Source organism: Lacerta agilis, chromosome 4, assembly GCF_009819535.1.
Source record: "Lacerta agilis isolate rLacAgi1 chromosome 4, rLacAgi1.pri, whole genome shotgun sequence".
Classification (NCBI taxonomy): domain Eukaryota; kingdom Metazoa; phylum Chordata; class Lepidosauria; order Squamata; family Lacertidae; genus Lacerta; species Lacerta agilis.
Window position 1 is genome coordinate 49536555 of NC_046315.1, and position 21670 is coordinate 49558224.

The 21670-nt window shown below is 41.6% G+C and overlaps 1 protein-coding gene across 8 annotated transcripts in view; it reads right to left on the reverse strand.

The window, feature by feature from the left end:
* TIAM1 (TIAM Rac1 associated GEF 1) overlaps positions 1-21670 on the reverse strand; it is a 176710-nt gene that overhangs the window by 54867 nt on the left and 100173 nt on the right. For all 8 annotated transcript variants that reach the window (XM_033146906.1, XM_033146905.1, XM_033146900.1 and 5 more), the window contains one exon: positions 489-933. In XM_033146906.1, the coding sequence (XP_033002797.1) occupies positions 489-933 (445 nt within the window). The remainder of the gene's footprint in view (positions 1-488; positions 934-21670) is intronic.

Consider the following 21670-nt stretch of genomic DNA (forward strand, 5'->3'; position numbering starts at 1 on the left):
CTACCCACCTGTAACTTTTACTGTCTGTCCACCTATACTATCCCCTGTACAAATAACTCTTCACAAGAAGGAGCAATGGCATGTGTGACAGGCATATTTTGGGTCTTGGTTTTTACATGTCATGTATGTATCTTCTCTTTACTCCAGGGAACTCCAGGTAACATTTTAGCCCCAGAACTACTCTTTTGTACATGTTTCCGTAAGAGGCAGACCTAAGACCACTTCCTGGGCTTCCTGCCTAAAACTGGGATGCGAAACTGGACTTGTTTTTAAAAATTGTGTTACATACAAAAGTAATGCCTAGTTGTGCAACAAGCGTTTTACAGAGTTATTTTAATACATTTTATCTTAGTGCATTATACTGCACTTTCAAAATATCGTGACCCATCCAGTAAGTAAGCTGCTTAAGTAACACAAGATCTTCACTGCCACAAAATAGTTTCTGTACTCTCGGATCTCTTAAGAAAATAAGGATACATTCACAGTACCTTTTAAAGAAACCCAGTACTGCTTCCATTTCCTCCGTGCGGCTAACTCCACCTTCTTGTTCTTTTTGTGTACGAGGAAGTTCTTCACTGCAAGCGCTCCTGCTTTCCGTACCGTCCCCTGGCTTGCTGTAAGAAGTATGTCCGATTGTCCTGGGGAGCTCAAAGTCCCACTGCTCTGCTCATCACTCAGGGCAGACCCAGCTTCATCCAAGTTATCATTGGTGCTACTCATCTCCAACTCCCTCCGAAAGTTCTCATAGACTCCCTGACGAGCCCCATCTCCAGTAGAAGAGCTGCCGCTGTCGCTGCCAGCAAAGGCCCGGCTGGTCGTTGGAGAGTAGCTGGAGTTTGTAGCATTTGAACGTCTAGAAAGGAGGTCTGTGTCAGTCGTTGCCCCCTCAATCCCGCTGTCCGCAAATTCACTCCCCTCACCTGCATTCACATCCTGTATTAACACAGTAAAGAAAAGCAAACATTGTGGAGAAATGATGTCTCAATATAGTTATTGCACACTTTTTGAATGATTCTAGTACCATTCTTTTGCCTAAATATAAAAGAAGCTCCATTTCAAAACCAATGAAGTTATTCACTGCCCCATGTAAAAATACCTATTTAATTTATCTGACTGACCCATTGATTACTCTTTTAAAACTTAATTGTTAGTTATTTATTTAACATAATTTATATACTGCTTAACTGCAAAAACCTCTAAGCAGTTACACGGAGCAGAAAATATACATTTAATCCTCAGAAAAAGTTTATAAAGAACCAAGTTGACCGAAAGAAATTCAAAATATTAATTAAATCGGCAGTTTTAAAACATACATTAAAAAAAATAAAATTACATACATGTAAGTTTTATTTCTAAAGTGATTAAATATATTTATTGGAAACAATGCAACATTTCTAACCCTTAATTATGGTCAGTGTGAGAGACTGAAGCATGTACGTAAGTTTTAAAATCTATTTTAATAAATTAATTTTTCCAGTTGAAAAGATAATTTATATTCACTGAAAATGAAAACACAAAAAGCCACCTTTTTTTAAAGCTGGCCTTTGCTGATAATAGGTTTTGCTGTTGTTTAAAATGGCACGATCCCCTGACCCTCAGGCATATCTTTGGGGGATACAGGGGGTGCAATAAAGAGGAGAGGATAGGAAGACTCTATTGCATGGGCTGAGTTCTGTTAACGCTTCTTTGGAACCAAGCCCAATACTGGATGATATCCACAAGTTTTTAATTGCTATGTTAAATCGGAACAACTTAATTTGTGTGCCTATTGTATATCATAACTGAGGCATAAAGTACCTAAACATTGCTTAGAAATAGTCACCATTCAACTGCATGGGACTTTTTTCTATCATATGCAAAAGTCTGGAATAACAAACAGATAAAATAAAGCATTTTGGTTGCCATTTCAAAATATTTTCTGCATCTTATTAATAATCAACAGCTGCAGAATATGTTCTTTTTTTAAATGAACAAAAGATTCCACTACCCCCACCCCAAAAAAGTGAGAGGAGAAAAACAACCCTCCAATGGAATGATGATTGCCCCTGAAAATTCAGAGGGGAAGTGCTAATATAGATGTATTGAAATACGACAATTCATTTTTGATATCTCTTCAGATTATCACTTTACTATTATTCCCCAAAGTACATGCATGTTAAAAGCTGTCAAATTTCCATCTCTTTCTGGCTAGAGGGTAGTTTCAGAACGTCAAATACATATTCTTAAAATATATGCAAAGTAGTTCATAGAGCACTTCCATGGGATAGGAAGTGGGGAGAGAAAACAAGCATCCCAGCTAGCGGATCAAGGAGAATGTCTTACAAATCTGATTGGGGTGCTCTGAGCAAAGCTAAGTGGTACAGCTGCTCCCTAGGCAGAGCTCCCTTTGAAATGGGACTGAACAATCACACCACTTGGAGCAGAGAGCTTTCTGAATGCTGAAAAATTGTGAATGGTTTGCTGGCTGATGGAGAGTCTGCTCAGCATACTTGCTTATGAATAATAATTCACATATACTGGAATATACTTTTCATTTCTGCCCGCCCATAAAAATCAAACTAATGCTTATACATATGCTATAGCATGACATGAAAAGTACAGTGGTACCTGTGGTTACGTACTTAATTCGTTCCGGAAGTCCGTTCTTAACCTGAAACTGTTCTTAACCTGAAGCACCACTTTAGCTAATGGGACCTCCCGCTGCCGCTGCGCCGCCAGAGCACAATTTCTGTTCTTATCCTGAAGCAAAGTTCTTAACCTGAAGCATTATTTCTGGGTTAGCGGAGTATGTAACCTGAAGCGTATGCACCTGAAGCGTATGTAACCACTGCATAGGACATAACCCTTTCTCACAGAGAAGATTGGAGTCATCAGCGCAGGCTTTTGGGGTGGAATCCATGAGTCCCACTCAGAAGAATGAGGGCCCACAACTGAGCTTCTCCACTTTCCCAATAAGTCCACCCGGTCCACTGCACCACTGCAAAGAGGTACGCAAGACAGAAGTCTTGTCTTGTGTGACTTCCTGAAAGCCTATTAGAGAGCCAGTATGGTGTAGTGGTTAAGAGCGGTAGACTCGTAATCTGGGGAACCGGGTTCGTGTCTCCGCTCCTCCACATGCAGCTGCTGGGTGACCTTGGGCTAGTCACACTTCTCTGAAGTCTCTCAGCCCCACTCACCTCACAGAGTGTTTGTTGTGGGGGAGGAAGGGAAAGGAGAATGTTTAGCCGCTTTGAGACTCCTTCGGGTAGTGAAAAGCGGGATATCAAATCCAAACTCTTCTTCTATTAGATACCAAGTCCAAAATGCAAAGTCTTGCATCATCCTAATTTCTCTACTCCCGGTATTCAGCCTATATTCAGCAATCTGAAGACTGAGGGCTTTGTTCTCTTCTTTATCATTCACTGAACTGCGGCAATTCCCAACATCATAAAATAATTTCCTAGTTCACTGGAACACACTTAGAGAGGAGATTTTAGAGCAACCCATTAGAACATGGTCTATCTATCTATATAATTTAGCCACAGCAAAGGAGGGTGGGAGGTTAAATAGGGTGGGTGGGAAGAGAGATTCCAAGAGGTTGCTTTTGGGATGACTGGTTACCAATACATAGCAAGCCTCATTTCACTACTGTGCAAATGTCAGTATTAGACTGACATAGCCCCTGTGGTTAATCTAGACCAAGCTGTCAAAAAGGATAAAAATAAGAGTCTCTCTGAGGAGGATTAAAAGCTTCTTGTGCTTGGTTATTAGAAAAAGTGGGTCATCCTTATATGTAATTAATTTCTAATTCCATCATTATGAAATGGTTACTTGGTATTTTAAACACCGTTTCTAAGTAAAGGTTACTGAAATATCCATATTTTTGTTTATCATCTCTATTTTTTTTTAGATGTCTACTTTAATAATAATTTTATTGAACTACATTTAGTACAGCTCAATAATATCTAAGTGCATTTTAAATAAGGGCTACTGAAGCAGAATATTAACTAGAGATATTAAGAGATATTTTAAACTGTTACATACGAATAGAATGGATTTGATAGTTCAAAATTATTCCCGATCTCTCCAGGACTTGAGAATTACAGCCCTGCAATACTGCTTCCAGCCACACAATCCAAAAAGTGCAGAGCATCCTACAATATTGTCTAGGACAGGACCACATGAAGGCACCGATAAACAACACCACATTGTGCTCATACTGGACAATAAAATAGGTATATAATGTAAGGTGGTGGTGGTTATTTGCTGCAGTAAATGGGATAACCTCTCTTTTAAATGTGGGGTTTTATTTTGAAATAAACTTTAAAAGATACATGAAACAATGAGGAAGAAACCACATAACAACTTCAGAAGTCACTAATTATGTGAGGTGGGGGGACTTGCTGAATACTGTTCCTTACTAATACATGGCTACGTATTTGGGGCAAATAGAACCCTAAAGAGAAGTTCCTAAACTATGGAGTAAATTAGCAGAAGCCTGAAGGCCTTCTGCACAGGAAATAAATGGAAACCATTTATTTATTTATTTATTTATTTATTTATTTATTGCGCCATCTTTCATATGATGATCACAGCACAGGGTGGTTCTGCAATAAGCTTGCAAAAAGTTTCATGTCTCGAAAGTCAATTCTGGAGGCAAAACAGTATTTTTGGATTGAACACAATGAGGCTGTGTTCACCTTATGCCACTCTGTAACGTATTAAACTGTTTATATTTTACATAAACACTAAGAAACCAATGACATTTCCTACAGGCACTTTAAAATGTTGTGATTAACACATTTCTCACTTTCAGTTAAAAGCAGATCATCTGAAAGTCACATAAAATTATCCCTTGACAAAAATATTTCACAACTAATCAGTTTCACAGTGAGCGAGTGAGTCAGGCATTAAACAGGTGGGCTTTGATTAAGATCATTTTGGGCACATAAGACACTTGGCTCCATGTTCAGATCTGCAAAATGCTTCGCTCATTCACACATCAGAAAATACACGTCAGGTGTATTGAATTCTCATGGTTGCATAGTGACTACTAGCCCAAAACCTTTGGCTGAAATTCTAAGTAATAATAAAAAAAATTAGTTCTGCTTCACATACTATATTACAGTGGTACCTCTGGTTACGTACTTGATTCATTTTGGAGGTCCAATCTTAACCTGAAACTGTTCTTAACCTGAAGCACCACTTTAGCTAATGGGGCCTCCCGCTGCCGCTGCACCGCCAGAGCACGATTTTCTGTTCTTATCCTGAAGCAAAGTCTTAACCTGAAGCGTTATTTCTGGGTTAGCGGAGTATGTAACCTGAAGCGTATGCAACCTGAAGTGTATGTAACCCGAGGTACCACTGTACTGAAATGCACAAGGACTGCAAAGTTGCTGCAGCCAGCTTTTCAAAAGCAGTTAGCCTAATCTGAAAACCCCCTCAAAGTGATTCTGGAACTCCTGGTATAAGGTGTAGCAAAGGAGAGCCCTGTACAGACACCCTCTTTTTTATGGTGTAGACCAGGTGTCCAACTTCCAAGAGACTGCGATCTACTCCCACTTTAAATAAACTGGCAGTGATCTGCCCATTGGATTGACCAGAGTTGTTGAGCTTTTGAGCTTTTATTAGGGAGGATGAGCCAAATTTGTTGAGCTTTTATTAGTGAGGATAAGACAAAGTTGTTGAGCTTGGAGAGGGGGGCATCAGGGTCCCACGATCAACCGGGATCAAACAGGGACATCCCGCAATTGACTGGTAGACTAAGTGTAGACTGCTGTAGACTAGGTATAGGGAATCTGTGGCTCTCCAAAATGTAATTGGCCTCCCAACTCCCATCAGCCCCAGCCAGCATGGCCAAAGGACAAGGATGGACAGAAGGTGGAGTCAACAACATCTGAAGGGCCATAGGTTCCCATTCCAGGTATGGGAAGCATGTAGCCTACTATTCTTAGCTTGTGAGCATCCCACCTAAAAACTCACATGGGGAGGAAGCAAGTAGATACTGAATGGCCCTGACACAAGGTGACTTGAATGAATCAGAAACACATGAAGGATACAATCAGAAATGCACGTATAGCTATCAATATGGAGTAAGTATGGTGGTGGAATTAATGAAGGTAAATTTAGGATTTCTTTCTGAAAAGGGTGTCTTTTGTTTCATTTGGTACTTCTGCAAAACTACTGACACCTCCCCACTCTTGTGCACAAGGATGGTGATGTTCTAGGACAGCTCAAGTTAAAAACTGATGAGTACGTGATAGGCCACCTATTACAGATTATCTGCATTTCCTTTACAGCTCTGCGAATTCTACAGAACTGAATGTACTACAGAGGAAGGAGAGCTGATACTCGGGAAGGCAGGCAGGAAAGGTCAAAAAAGCACACGATGAGTCAGCCTTTTAAGCATGCAACACTTAAAAAAAATAACACCATTAAGCATTTATATAGCTTCAAGTGTTCAAAATACCTCACCTACCTCTCAGCAGCTCTTAAAAGAGGCCCATAAGACAAATTTTTACTATCCTCCATCCTATGCATTATTATTTGCCCATATTGCAAACACCATACAGTACTGGGTGTTTGGAGGAGAGTAGGGCACTGAGCCTAACAGAATACTCACTTGCTAAGGCCATCTACTAAGTTTAATGCATGTGGTGAGATTTGAATTTAAACTTGTTGGCTCATAACACACACTCTCAGCCACTCCATTAGACCATGAAGAAGAAAAAAAGATTTAGGACTGGCAGGATGTGTGCTATATATTGCTATGAAAACAGAAACTCTATTTGCTGGAAACAAACGCCAAAGCTGATCCAGGGAGGATAGTACTTTAACTTTTAAGAGCTATTTTGTGTGCAAAGCCTTCCAAAATATGAAATGTTACCAGGTATTTTACAACTTTCCTGGAAGTGAAGTTCAAAAATAAATCACCTCCGCTCTACAAAAATACATCATCTCCACCTGCACCTGCGTGAAACTCCACAGGATCCATATGCTCATTGCATAACAGCTTCTCTTCCCTAGGTTGCCGGAGGGCAATCTCCAGCTTTTTCTCAAGCTGTTTCTCTAGAAGCAACAATTAAAAGGAGTGAAAGAGGGTTTAACACTTTCCTCTCACAAATCGAGCATAGATTGCAATGCGTAGGTAATACAAAGAGGAGAACAGGTAGACGCAGTCTTCTTCCCCCCTCTAAATTATTGTTCTTACAAATCCAAGGAGAGCTGGTTAGGTTGAATGGATCTGTATTGAGTTTGTTACATGGAGGCATGATTAGGTGATTGCTTCAGGATAAGCCTCGCCTTCAACCCACAAGTACCACAAAGGTACCCTTATCATGCTATCCTTGTAGCATAGGAGGGAGCTTCTGCAGTGTGAAGAGAATACGGGAAGCACCTAATCACATGGGAATCCACATTGAGAGTCCTCCCCACACAAGCAATGTTCTGTCACTGCTAGAAAGAAATGGAGGTTCTCTTCCACCAGACATAATACTGGTGTGTGTCCTATCAGTCTGTTTTCAGGTACTGGGTACCAGTAGCTCAAAAAATGGGAAATACTGTATTGGCCCGAATATAAGCAGCACCTTTAAAATTCAAGGTGGGAAAAGAAAAAAAGGCAATATCCAAATATAAGCCACTCCCTTAAAATTCCGCAAGCACTCACATCCATTCCATTTTACCGTATGTCTGTTTCAGCGGCAATATTGTAAAAGCCCATCTCTGTAAGGTCGCAAATTTAAGCCGCACTTTAACTTTTCATGGTCAGAATTTGGAAAAAAGTGAGGCTTATATTCAGGTCGATACGGTAACATTATTCCAACACTTTCGCCCTTGCTTGATAGACTCTTAGCTATCTACTTCTCAACTGCAGAAACAATTCCAACACTGAAGCACATACACCCCTTCATGTTCTCTGCGAACAAGGCCACAAATTTATGTTATCATCCATTACCTACCCTTCACCAGAAGGTCCCAGAAGAAGCCACACAATAATAAAACAAAAGAGTATAACACAAGAATCATAGCAAAAATCACACCATTACCACCCTTAAAAAATCACTATCAGTGGGATAAAACAACCAAAACATTCCCAAAAGATATGCCTTAGCATGTGAGAACTGCACGTTAAAAAGATAAAGACCAAATCTACTGATAAGCTTTTTGTGGGGGGGAGGAAAGAAGAGAAATCTGTTAGCAAAGAAACAAGATAAGAGTAGGCCTCTTTGATCAGAGAGTCCACAGATCCAGTCAACCAGGGAAGACACAAGGAACAAAGAACTCCTTGCCCAAGTTCACAAACTGCAGTGATCCCAAAACACGGGAAAGTCTGTGATATGTGGCCTGCAGTTCTGTTGAACTCAAAACCATCCCAAAAGTATTAAGCTACAGTGTATCTTCAACAAGACTGTATGCATATTTACTAAAAGAACTTGATAATAGTAGCCCAGTGGAATACAGTATAAACCATCCACATTACTGCCAGTTTCCAAGTTCCTCACAGTGTCTGTCGTAGACTCTCCCTGCAATGCTAAACCTTAATATGGCTTAGTTGCTATTCTGCCTAGCTTTTTCTCCTGCAGAAGGAAGCAGAACCTCACCCATTTCCTAAACTACATAATTCAGTAGCAGAATCCAAAGATACAGAGGTAGGCTTCTTTCCTGACAACCTACTGAGCCCCTCCCTACTATCCACTTCCCAGACCACTGGGCCCCCCCAAGGATCCAATTTCACATCTCCTCTTAATGCTCCTCCCCTCTGACCAGCCCTGCCAGAAGTCTCCATGGGGGTCACAACAGGAGGAAGGGTTGGAGCTGCCCATCTCAGGCAGTGCACTGTCTTTTGCAGGCCCTGGGCCAGCACCTCCTCTCACCCACCAATTCCCATAGGTCCAGTAACCTAGAAAAAGCACTACTGAATATCCAGGTTTGTATTTCCCCTGCAATGGGAGGCAAAGCACGGGGACCAATTCCTTTTGCCATATTTTTGTGAACTCTGGATCCCAAAAGTTCATTACCTCCTTCTCATTCCAAATCTGCACAGCACTGCTTTATGGTAAACACAGGACAGCACTTGGCTGGCTGTACATCGGTTTTTGATACCATCAACCACGGTATCTTTCTGGAGTGACTGTCTGAACTAGGGTTGCGTGGCACCGCTTTGCAGTGGTTCCAGTCCTACTTGGATGGTCGTTCCAGAAGGTGTGGCTTGGGGAATGCTTTTCAGCCCCATGGAACCTTCAATGTGGGGTTCTGCAGGGCTTAATTCTATCCCCCACATTGTTTAACATCTACATGAAACAACTGGGTGGGGTTATCTGGAGATTTGGAGTACGTTGTCAGCAGTATGCTGATGACACTCAGCTCTGAATCTCCTTTACATCTGCAGGTGAGGCAGTAGAAGTGCTGGACCACTGTCTTGCCTCGGTAATGAGAGCCAACAAACTGAAACTCAATCCAGATGAGGCACTGTTAGTGGGTGGTTCCCTAGACTGGGTGGGTGGGAGATCGCCTGCCTGATGGGGTTACACTTCCTCTGAAGGCTTGGGTGGCCCAGTGTACCTTCCATCAGCTTTAGCTGGTGGCCCAGCTATCCCCCTATCTGGACAGGGATAGCCTAACTACTGTTGTCTATGCTCTGGTAACCTCAAGGTTAGATTACTGCAATGCGTTATATGTAGGGCTGCCTCTGAAGATGGTTTGGAAACTTCAGCTAGTGCGAAATTCAGCAGCCAGGTTGCTTACTGGGACAAGACGGTTTGAGCATATTACACCGATCTTGGTCCGACTGCACTGGCTACCAATTAGTTTTCGGGCCCAGTTTAAAGTGCTGGTTTTGACCTATAAAGCCTTAAATGGCTCAGGACCGCAATACCTCAAGGTACCTCAAGGACTGCCTCTTTGCATATGAACCTACCTGAACCCCGAGATCATCTTCTGAGGCCCTTCTTCATGTGCCTCCTTCCTTGAGGTCCGGAGGGTGGCAACACAAGAACGGGCCTTCTCTGCAGTGGCTCCCTGTCTGTGGAATGCTCTCCCCTGGGAAGATCGCCTGGCATCTTCATTATACACCTTTAGGCACCAGGCAAAATGTTCCTTTATAACCAGGCCTTTGGTTGATTTGATTGACATGCTATGCCCTTTAAAAATGTGGGGTTTGGGGGGGAGGGGGATTATTGGGTTGCTGTTTTATTTTGATATATATTGTGGTTTTATATTTTGTTTTTGTTTTGTGAAACACCCTTGAGACCTCCGGGTATATGGTGGTATATAAATCCAATAAACAAATAAATAAATTATTACATACATTTTCAGTTTCTTCCCTTGTGGTTATTAAAATGTTGCAAATGTTGGTGCCCCAGGCAAACATGACTGGAAAAGTTACTGTGTCACAATAGCCAGAGAATGGGAGCAATTGGTAGGATTATAATTAAAGTTTCCTCCTCCCCTACCCAGCTGCATCACCTATAAATTTGCATGCTTGTGCAAGAGCTCTTTAGTTACTACAAAAGAAAAAATACTGGTGCAACAAGATCTGCCCTGCCCCATCATACAATTATGTGTGTAGATTGCTACACATTGCTGAAAGAGGAGTGCTGCTTATTTATCACATTGATGATGTCATTTGCCATGGTGTATACGTATTAGATAGAGCTGATAGGTAAGAAGATATAATCATGAGCCTATCCTCTGCTACACTCACTACTTTTTTGCAGCAAGCTGCAAACACAGTGAAGAGCTGGCAAACTAATGTCCCTACTAAAGTTTTCCAACTGTAATATCTAATTCCAGTTTGGGGGCAAAATAGAATTAGTGGAAACCACAATTTGTCCAGTTCAGATACAATATCAAATTATGTTTTTTTGTGCAATGCAGGAATATGTGGAAGGCAAATGTGCAAAAGATTCATATAGTTCAGCCTTAATGTTTAAATCATTCTCTTTTTTAAAAAAGTTTTTTTTCAACCATGTAACAAAACTACATGGATTGTATTTGAAGAAAACTTCTAATTTTTTGGCTGGCAGAGTTTAGCAAATTGATTGCTAAAGACTGGATATTTGGAAATATCTGTTCCATTTGGGGGCACTCAAAGCACCTGAGGTTTGGAAAGATGAGGGCAGAATTTTGCAGGTCTGTCTTTCACCTCTCTCTTTTTGGCTTGGCTGCTAATAAGTTGAAGTGTTGACAACAACAAAGGCAATATTTAACCTACAGCCAACAATAACAATTGCCTTGTCCCAATAGTATCCCTTTGCTGATCACATCAGTGGTTGGATAGCCAAGTGTGCTTAGTTAAGAGCTCATTCTCAAATACAGTGGTACCTCGGGTTAAGTACTTAATTCGTTCTGGAGGTCCATTCTTAACCTGAAGCGTACTTAACCTGAAGCACCACTTTAGCTAATGGGATCTCCTGCTGCCGCTGCGCCGCCAGAGCATGATTTCTGTTCTTAAGCGGAGTTCTTAACCTGAATCGTACTTAACCTGAAGCATACTTAACCCGAGTACAGTGGTACCTCAGGTTATGAACTTAATTCGTTCCGGAAGTCCGTTCTTAACCCGAAACCGTTCTTAACCTGAGGCATGTTTTCACTTAATGGGGCCACCCAGTGCCTCCATGCCACCGGCACGCGATTTCCGTTCTCATCCTGGGACAAAGTTCTTAACCTGAGGTACTACTTCCGGGTTAGCAGAGTTTGTAACCCGAAGTGTTTGTAACCCAAAGCGTCTGTAACCCAAGGTACCACTGTAACATATGGAACTGTAACCAATCTAGAATTTTGTTCTTAGGAAGTGTTTGCCTATTGATGCAAGACAATGGTGATAATTTATATTGTGCCATGAATTTAGATATGATGGGACTGTGCTGCTGTTGTCAGCACTTTCACATAGCTGGTGTCACTGTGTTATGATGAAAGATGTATCATCTGTGCCAAACAAATCTTTGTCCTACATTTAGTTAGACTATATAGATATGACCTTGAAGGTGGTATCAGTTTTGGTGGTATAGGTAGAAAATGCAGATTCCATGAGATGAACAATGGTCTGACTTTAGGAACACTTCCTTTTTCAAATAATTTTTGTTAAAGGTTTTCTTGGTTTACAAAAGTACACACACTGTCTCTTCGTTCTGATTGTGAAGTCTTTTCTACAAATCAGTTACATTTGACATGAGACATTAGTGTTGGATACAGTATAGGGTTGGGGGAGAAGAGAGAGGGGAGAGGGGTGGGAAATCTATGCTCTTTTATATAGTGTGCATTCCCTATTTGAATGTTCACTTGATTGCCTCTGCAAAGTGTGAGAGAAGGGCCTATGACAGGGGTCAGCAACCTAAGGCCCATGGGCCACAAGCAGCCCATGGGGGTCATTTAACCAGCCCATGGACCCCCAGCGCCCACTCGGTTGGCTCCCGTGCACCGCGCTAAACCAGTGTGGAGCACAGCAGGGACCGCCTTCCGTGATGCTGGCCAACTTCATATAAAACATATATGAAGCTCCTGCAGCCATGGGAAGCTGTGCACGCCTCCTCCGCACCGGAAGGAGTGCCAGAAATAGCATTTGCACATGCACACGCACACACTCCAGCCCACCACGACATCTGCAGGACTGTGAACCAGTCCAAGCCACAAAACTTTGCCGACACCTGGCCTATGACTTTGCTGCCTTTACACAAACTATTACATGATCTGCATGAAAGCAAACTTAACCCTTGCTTTGAGAACATATTTGAACATGCGCAAGATTAAACCAGAAAAAAATGCTGAAAAAGTGAATAAGACATCTGGAAAAGGTTTACCTGAGCAATCATGTAAATGAATAAAAACAGAGTCTCATGGCACCCCTCTGAAAATGAATGTATGTGGCAGAGATAGATTTCCCAAACCAGATGCCAACTAGGTCATAGAAAAATGCGCAAAAACATTCTGAAAATAAATGTTTCAAACATACACTTAACAGGAAAGGTTAACTGTTGGAAATTACACCCATCTAATCGAGCACAGTACCCAAACTGTCAGTTGTGGCAACTCATTGTGCATTTTGCATGGAGGTCCTTGAAACGTATAATATAATCAAGAGGTTTTCTGTAGTTAAAAAACTAATTGTCTAAATCTCTAAATCCCACTGCTAAGACATTTTGTACAACAAAAATTATTAGAACTATTATCTGGAGCCGTTGACTTTTGACTAATAGCACAAAATAGGAGAGGCAGAGAATAACAATGTCTATTCTAGGAGTACAAACCATTTACTATTACATACTAGAATGTGCATCCCTATATGTTTTAATATATGATATTATCTCATACACTCAAAGTGTGGCCTTCAGGTCATGCTTTCAGGATAACCTTAAAGCTGTTTGACTGATTTTTTGAATAATTTTACGCTCATTACAGCAAAGACATGGCGGAAAATAAGAGAAATTTTATTTCTCATGTTAAACACAGATGCAGCTTTCATATGTCAAATATTCAAGGCATAAAAATGATTTTCCTGCACATTTGTTTGCAGAAGTTATGCAAGGGTAAGTGGAGCCTTTCTGGCCACATTAGTCCAGCATCCTGCATCCCACATTGGCCAGTCAGTTGTTTTTTGGAGCCCCACACTAGACATAAAGGCAGCAGCAATCCCTGCCGCTGCCACACAGCAATGGGCATTCAGTGACATTGTAGTTAAGCAACACCGAAAGAATTTGTCTAATCCTCTTTCAAAGCCACCTAAACTCATGGTTATATCTGCTTCTTGCAAAAGTCTAATATCCAGTGCTATTTTGCTAGAAAAAGAGGTGTCAGAACTCACCATGAACACCTCTTTCACTCTCTTAGAATGGCAATGGTGCCCACCTGAGAAGTGCCGGAACTGAGTTCTGGCAAGTTCCAGCAGGAAAAAAGCCCTGCTAATACCACAGATTAATTATGCATTTTGTGTGAATAAGCTATCTCTTTTGTTCATCTCGAATCTACTGCCAATCAACTATTGGGTTACACCTTCCCATGTTTTCATATCATGAGAGAGACACACTGAACATGGTTTTATAAATGTCAGTCAAACCTGAAACACGTTAACCTTTCCTCATAGGGAACATTTTCCAACCCTTTTCTCATTTTGCTTGCCCTTTTCTGCATATTGCTTGATATATATGCAATGGGCTTTGAGAAACACCTTTTTTATATACACATCACAGAAATCTACAAACAACCTATGCCCTTTCATTATCAGTATTATCTGTTCCCCAACAGACATACAGAAAAAGCATATGCTGCTTTTTCAATGTGGGTTGAATTTGACAGCAACTCTCATTGCACTCAAAATTAATTGCTTTCATTAAAGATTAAATATGGCTAAAGTTGGATAGAATGTTAAGTTTCAGATCCTGTTTTGCTTTTAAATGCTTTGATAGAGCAGCGCGTGCTGTATATTGGCTTGGTAGCATTTTACTGTTTTTATTACTGCAGACTGCACAGAACTGTTGATAACAGAGCAAGCTAAAAACACTGAGAGAGAGAAATAAATAAACATACAACATTCCTTGCGCCCTCCAGAAACATGCTGGTCACAGCCCATCTAATGCAGCTACTCAAAAATATTCATAAGCATTTTGCATGTTCAGCAAATAAATGAGGGAAAGGGGCATCATTTTATCATCTCTCAGTTCTCATTTAATTCCTTTTGAGATTTCACTCCCTCCAACTTCTGGTTTCATTTGCCCAAATATTTTCTGTACTTCTGCAACCTGTGGGGTTCCTCCAAGCCTGCTGGCATGTCCCTCTTAAGCATGGGTGGTGCCATTTTAACTAGATAAGCAACAGCTGAACATCACAAATAGAGGAAATGATACAAGGTTATCAAAACATTAGACAACTGTTTCTAAGTCAGTTCCTTTGGCATATATTGAAAAATGCTTCCATGCTCAGTAATGCTACAAAGAGCTACGTGTCTCCTGAGATCTCCTGCTAACCAAGCAGGACCTCAAAGAAATAAAATGCTATCCCTTCTGGTCACTCCATGCACCTTTGAATCAGAGCAGCAGTAGGTGCCTTGAGGTTCACTAGATCAAAGTTCTTAGGTAATACCTGTGCTATGTTAGTCCTGGGAGATTGCATGTCTCAGATCTTAGGAAAAAATAAGATCTGCTCTTAGGAATGTATGAAGCTTGATTTATCTTGAGTCACACCATTGCTCATCTAGCTCATCATTGCTCAGTTGCTCTCAAGGGTATGAAGCAGATGTTTTTCCCATCACTTGCTACCCAATCCTTCCAAATGGAGATGCCTCAGAATTTCTGCAAGCAAAAGATGTGCTCTATAACTGAGACATGGTCTAGCCTTCGACGGCCCAGTTCACATGTTGCTTGAAAACACAATTAAGCTTAACTGTACAGTGGTGCCTCGCAAGATGAAATTAATTCGTTCCGCGAGTGTTGTCGTATAGCGGAAATTTCGTCTTGTGAAGCACGGTCGGAGGAAGCGCGGTTTTACGGGGGGGACCGCAAAACATTTTCGTTTTGCGAGTCGCGGCCATAGGAAAATTCGTCTTGCGAGTAACCCTTTCATTAGTGAATGCCTTTCGTCTAGCGAGTTTTCCGTCTAGCGAGGCATTCGTCTTGCGGGGTACCACTGTAGTTCAAATGTGAAGGTGCAGCATGCTGCTGCCCAAAGAGCAGCTTGCGGCTGTTTTGCTCCTCTTCCTGTTGTACTACCAGGATCTGACCCATGGCTTGCCTTAGCCATACATCCAAACCCAGGAACATGGTTAGTCTCTCTCCAAACAAACCACAAGCTATAACTATCATTTGTCCTTGGCTTACCACTCATTGTTTGTTTGGAGAGAGACAAGCCTTGGTTTGGATGTTATGCTAAGCCAAACCATACCTTGGTTTCTGGTAGCATGGTGGCAGCAGGGGGGGGGAGCACAGTGCCACAATTCTTCCCTATACACCAGCATGTGGCGTGTTGATCTTTGAACCGTTGTTAAACCAAACTATCGGTATTATTTAAAGTGAACTGTTTATGTAATTTATGTTCATCTGAAGGATGTGTGTGTGGGCAGACAGAGCAAGTTGAGTGCTGAGAATGGGTTTTATTTTTAGTGGATTTTATTAATTAGCATGTTTTCTCATTATCAGACCACACCTGGAGTAATGTGTCCAGTTCTGGGTGCCACAATTGAAGGGGGATATTGACAAGCTGGAACATGTGTGGAGGAGGGCAACTAAGATGATCAAGGGTCTGGAACCAAGCCTTATGAAGAATGGTGGAGGGGGTTGGGTATGTTTAAGCAAGGAAAAGAGGAGATTGAGATGACCTATGATAGCCATCTTCAAATATCTAAAGAGCTGTCACATGGAGAATGGAGCAAGCTTGTTTTCTCTTGCCCCAGAGGCTAGAACCCGAACCAATGGCTTCAAGTTACAAGAAAGGAGATCCTGACTAAACATCAGGAAGAACTTTTTGACAGTAAGAGCTGTTCAACAGCGGAACGGACTTCCTTGGAAAGTGGTGGACTCTCCTTCCTTGGAAGTTTTTAAGCAGAGGTTGAGTGGCCATCTGTCATGGATGCTTTAGCCTGCATTGTGGGGGTTGGACTAGATGACCCTGGGTGTCCCTTACAATTCTATTATTCTAATTCACCTTCATCGATAGCCCAATCCTATAACCTGAATATTCAGAAAGAGTTCCATAGTACTTAAGTAAAAATTTCATTTATGACTGTATCTTTCATCCTGATCCAAATTACTACACCTAGAAGTCAATCACAGTGGTTTCAATGGAGTTAACTTCCAATAAGTATGCTTGAGATTCCACCTAAATCCCAATGTGGCTTTGTGCCCTGGTATTATTTCTTAGTGTTTTAACTCTAATTAATGCCATTAAATACAAATTAATTACCTTGGTTTTAAACCCAGGGGGATTAGACTACAAAACCTCTTGTGGAGACAAGTCAACAGAGGTGTACAAAGTTTCCCAAATCCCCTTCAGTATGGAGTATATCAATAATCAAGAGGGGTCACAAGTATTTTAAAGGCCATTTCAGGCTATGTGTCTCTACCCACCCTTATTTTTAATGAAAGCTGTGTTTAGTCTACCAGACAAGTGGTAGATTTCTCAACTCCTCACAGTCACCTTCTGACAACGCATCCGATTTCAGTCTTGTCTTTCAGGTCTGAAAAGCCAAAGCTGTGGAGAATTCATTTGGAAACCTAAACAGTACTCAATTACTGCAAAGTGCTCTTACATTTAACGTGTGTGTGTGTGTGTGTGTGTGTGTGTGTGTGTGTGTGTCACAATTGTGTGAAAATTTGCTCCTACCTCCAGTGATATGGATTTAAAATTTTATTTTGAAGTATAGCTATTCATTTTGTAATCAAAATGACAAGCTTGGTAACAGCTCTCGCTCCCACCAGCCATTACTTTAAAGGAAGATTCAAAGGAGTTGACAATGGGGAATTAAGTATTGATTGCAGAATTATAATTCCAGCTGAAAACCCATCCGCAGTGGGTGAGGGAGGGGGGTTTAAGGAAGCAAAAGCACTTCACGAAATCTGTACTTTTTAAGGCACGGCAGCTGGACATCAAATCGTTTTTTCAGAAACTTCACACAGCACAGCAGGGTATGTTAGGACTCAAACTCCATGGGCATATTATTGTTACTAATTTTATATTGATTTTATATGTATACAGGTGCTGTGGTTTTCTCACTGCTTTGAATCCTAGGAATCGAAGCTGGTAAGGATTGTGGTGATTTTTTGAGTGAAAGAGATCTAGTCCCTTCTTAGAACTCCAGTCCTCCGGGCTTCTGTGGTGAAACAGAATGACTACTAAACCAGTGAGTAATGCAGAATGCTCTGTGCTCCTCTTTCCATTGAGAATTTGCACTTCAAAAAGAGGAAGACAGTAAACAGCAGAGCAGAAAAGGAAGGAAAGAGAGTCTCTCTCTCTCTCTCTCTCTCTCTCTCTCTCTCTCTCTCTCACACACACACACACACACACACAACCCCAGCAATAAATTGTTCCTTTTTGTTTTCAATAATCACCACTATTCCCAAAATGTGTATTTACTAATTCAGTGGCTTGTAGAACTTTGCCAGAGTTTTGTTTCAGGGAGGAAGGATGTCAAATAAACTGCTCATTGGAGCATTTGCTCTCCTTGACAGGTGAATAAAATGCAAGAAAAGGGTGGTGCCAAGCTGAATGCAAGGAGCTGGTCTGTGGTGCTGGTATTCTTCCCTCAGCTGCAAAAGCTGAATTGTATTTTCCCTTCAACTCTCTAGGAGGTCTTGCTCAGCTATAGTGAGCACTTAATATTAAAATGAAACTGCTGTGTGGGTGCCCCCAAAACAACTCCTAGATATTAATTGCATGTGCATATTGACACTAATTATTTCCAAAGCACTAAAAGGCTGTCCCAATTAAAGAAAAGCAACTCCCACGTTTAAGCTCCAATTTAGATAAGAGATGCTAAGGGGGGGGGGAGTTATACCACTTAGCTTCAGGAAACTAAGATTCTGTTCGCTTTCTCAAAAGAAAACACAGAACATTTCCTTTGGCTATGTCTGCATAATGAGGTCATAAACACTGGTAGACTAAAGGAATACTGGGTTCTCTGCTCCTTTTCAATTTCGCTTTGTAAGTGAAAGATTCCAGAATCCATTTTAGAAGCCAGTTTGAGCACTAGAACAGTGTTTTTCAACCTTTTTTGGGCAAAGGCACACTTGTTTCATGAAAAAAATCACGAGGCACACCACCATTAGAAAATGTTAAAAAATTTAACTCTGTGCCTATATTGACTATATATAAAGTAATTCTCTTGAATTTTTCAATTTGTCCCACGGCACACCAGGCAACATCTCGCGGCACACTAGTGTGCCGCGGAACAGTGGTTGAAAAACACTGCACTAGAAAATGGATCTCCCATTTTTTCCAACCAAGAGAACCAGTATGGATAAAGCAACTTCTGATCAGCACTGAAGAGCACTGGGGTAGGAAGTTAGTTCTGACAGCTTTGAGGAAGGCCAGTACTTTCAGGCATCCCTTAATTTGTTATTTTCCCTGTAACTTAAAGCAGTCAAGAGGAATGTGGGCATGTTCAGATTTGTAGTTTCCATTGACTGACTGACTGATTGATTGATTGATTGATTGATTTGACTTTAAAACCATTAAAAAGATCCCAATGAAATCTACAACACCTAATCAGAACAATAAAAAATCCATTAATAAAAACATTAAAATATACATAAACCAATTACATTTTAAAATGTACCACCTATCAAATTTAATTAGTACAATACAGGCAGCTTAATAACGGCATCTTAATTAATGGTCAAATGCTACCTAAAACTCAATAATGAGGATGGCAACTGGATCCCTATGGGGAGGTAATTCCACTAATGGTGTGTCCCACATCACTGCATAATGGGCTGTGATGGTCAGAGTAGCATAAGAAGGGCTTCCCCCAACAGACCTTAACAACTGATAAGAAAACACACCTTCAAGCATTTGGGACCAAAATCATCAGCATTATATGTATTAATTCCAAAATTCTGGATTGGCCCCAGTAGCATACAGTATTGGTAAACTTGTATATGGTCCCAGTTAAATATGCCACTCACAACTCCCGCAGCCATAATCTGCATTAGCTGCAGCTTCCAAACTGTCTATAAGAGCAAATTATGGTTGACTAATTGCAAGGTTACCAGAACATTAGTTCTTCTAGTAAGTATATCTTGATCCGGGAACAGCTGTACTCGGTGTACCAGCCGGAAGTGGAAATGGGGCACTTATTGCCATTGCTGCCATCTTCGTCTCCAATGCCAGTGTTAAATTGAAGAGCACCTCTCTTCCCCACAAGCTAAGGAGCTGCTCTTTCAGCAAGAAAGGTTCTATCTAGAACCAACTGTCTCTCCATTTCCCGAACACCAAAGCTATCCATCAACACCTCCATCATGTCAGGATTCAGTGCCAATTTACTGGCTCTCATCCAGCCCATTACTGCCTACTGACACTGCCCTTTCCCCTCAAGGAACCCAGATGCTAAAACAGCATAGAGACAAGACAGAGCCCTGTGCTCATAGGACAGAGCAAAATACATAGAAAAATTGCCCAGTGGCTGAGCAGCAGCACCCCAATGATGCTCTCTCAAAACAGCACTGCAGCACTGGAACAGAACCACTACACCACTGTTCCTCACCATATCATTGTATCTCCAAACTCCCAACCTGCAGAGCTACTTCAGGAGGACATCATGGTTGATGGTATCAAAGACTGCAGCATGATCAAGAAGAATCAACAGGCTCGCTCTCCTTTCCAGTCTCTCTACCAATACAGGTTATCACCCAGGGTGGTCAAGCTGATTTAGCGCTGAAACCAGGCCTGAATCCAGATTGAAATGGGTCAAGATCTTTCCTTTCATTCCAAACAAATCTGAAATTGTCCGGCTACTGCCCTGTCCACCACCTTGCCTGAAAAGGGGATATTAACAGAACCTCTGGGTCAGGCAATTGATTTCAATGGGTTTTAATTTCAAATATGGCTTAGTGGATAGCGTAGGGACGCAGGTGGTGCTGTGTCTAAACCACTGAGCCTCTTGGGGTTGCGATCGGAAGGTCGGCAGTTTGAATCCACGTGACGGAGTGAGCTCCTGTTGCTCTGTCCCAGCTTCTACCAACCTAGCAGTTCGAAAGTACGCCAGCGCAAGTAGATAAGATAGGTACCATTGTGGCAGGAAGGTAACCAGTGTTTCCGTGTGCTCTGGCACTTGGTCGCAGTCCTTTGTGCGCCAGTAGCAGTTAGTTGTGCTGGTCACATGACCTGGAAAGCTGTCTGTGGACAAACGCCGGCTCCCTCAGCCTGAAAAGCGAGATGAGCAGCCACACTCCAGAGTCGCCTTTGGATGAACAACTATGAGTCCTTTATCTTTGCCTCTCTAGTTGGATATCACCCACAGCTTTAATTTTGTGCTCAGCAGCCTTGACAGAACTGTGAAGAGTGTCTATATAGATGTTGCATAAGTGCCCCTACTAAAAGAGCTGATGCTTTTCGGGATTTTTTGTTTTTAATATAGAGCTTCTGCTGTGGGAAAAACAGCATCATCTGTTTCAGAATGTCATTATATATTTAGAAACAGCACATCTTCATGGATCGAACGCAAGAAGCTAATCCAGATACCCGCCTCCAGTTACCTCCTACAAGTTAGTGCCAACTGATGCATTCTCTCTCTTCCCCTCTCTCCCCCACCCCCAGTCCATTCAGGCTTCTCCTTGCCACCCAGTGGGCATCTTTCGCTGATGTGTTATTTATCCCAACACCTACACTTGTAGAAGCTGTTCATCTGACCAGCTCACACTGTCAGATCTAATTGCACTTAAGAATGGTGCATTGCCAAAGCTTAACTCAGCATCAGGATGCAAGTCAGATGGTTTATCGCCCCTATCCAATCCCTACGTGAAATGTTTTTTCTTTTTCCAGGTCACAAGATAAGAGTCTGCATTCTCTGCTACATATGTACTAAATGGAACATAAAATAAAATCAGAGTAGTCACTGAAGCATGCTGTCTAGCGCTAGTCTTGACCTATTTGTTCAGGCTTCTTTCTTGGATTGTTCAATTTCATTCCGCTAGCTACCTTTCCACAACAGATAGTCACAAAAGGCAAATACCAAAAACCAAGGAACGCTATAAACTAACCTCATTTGAGC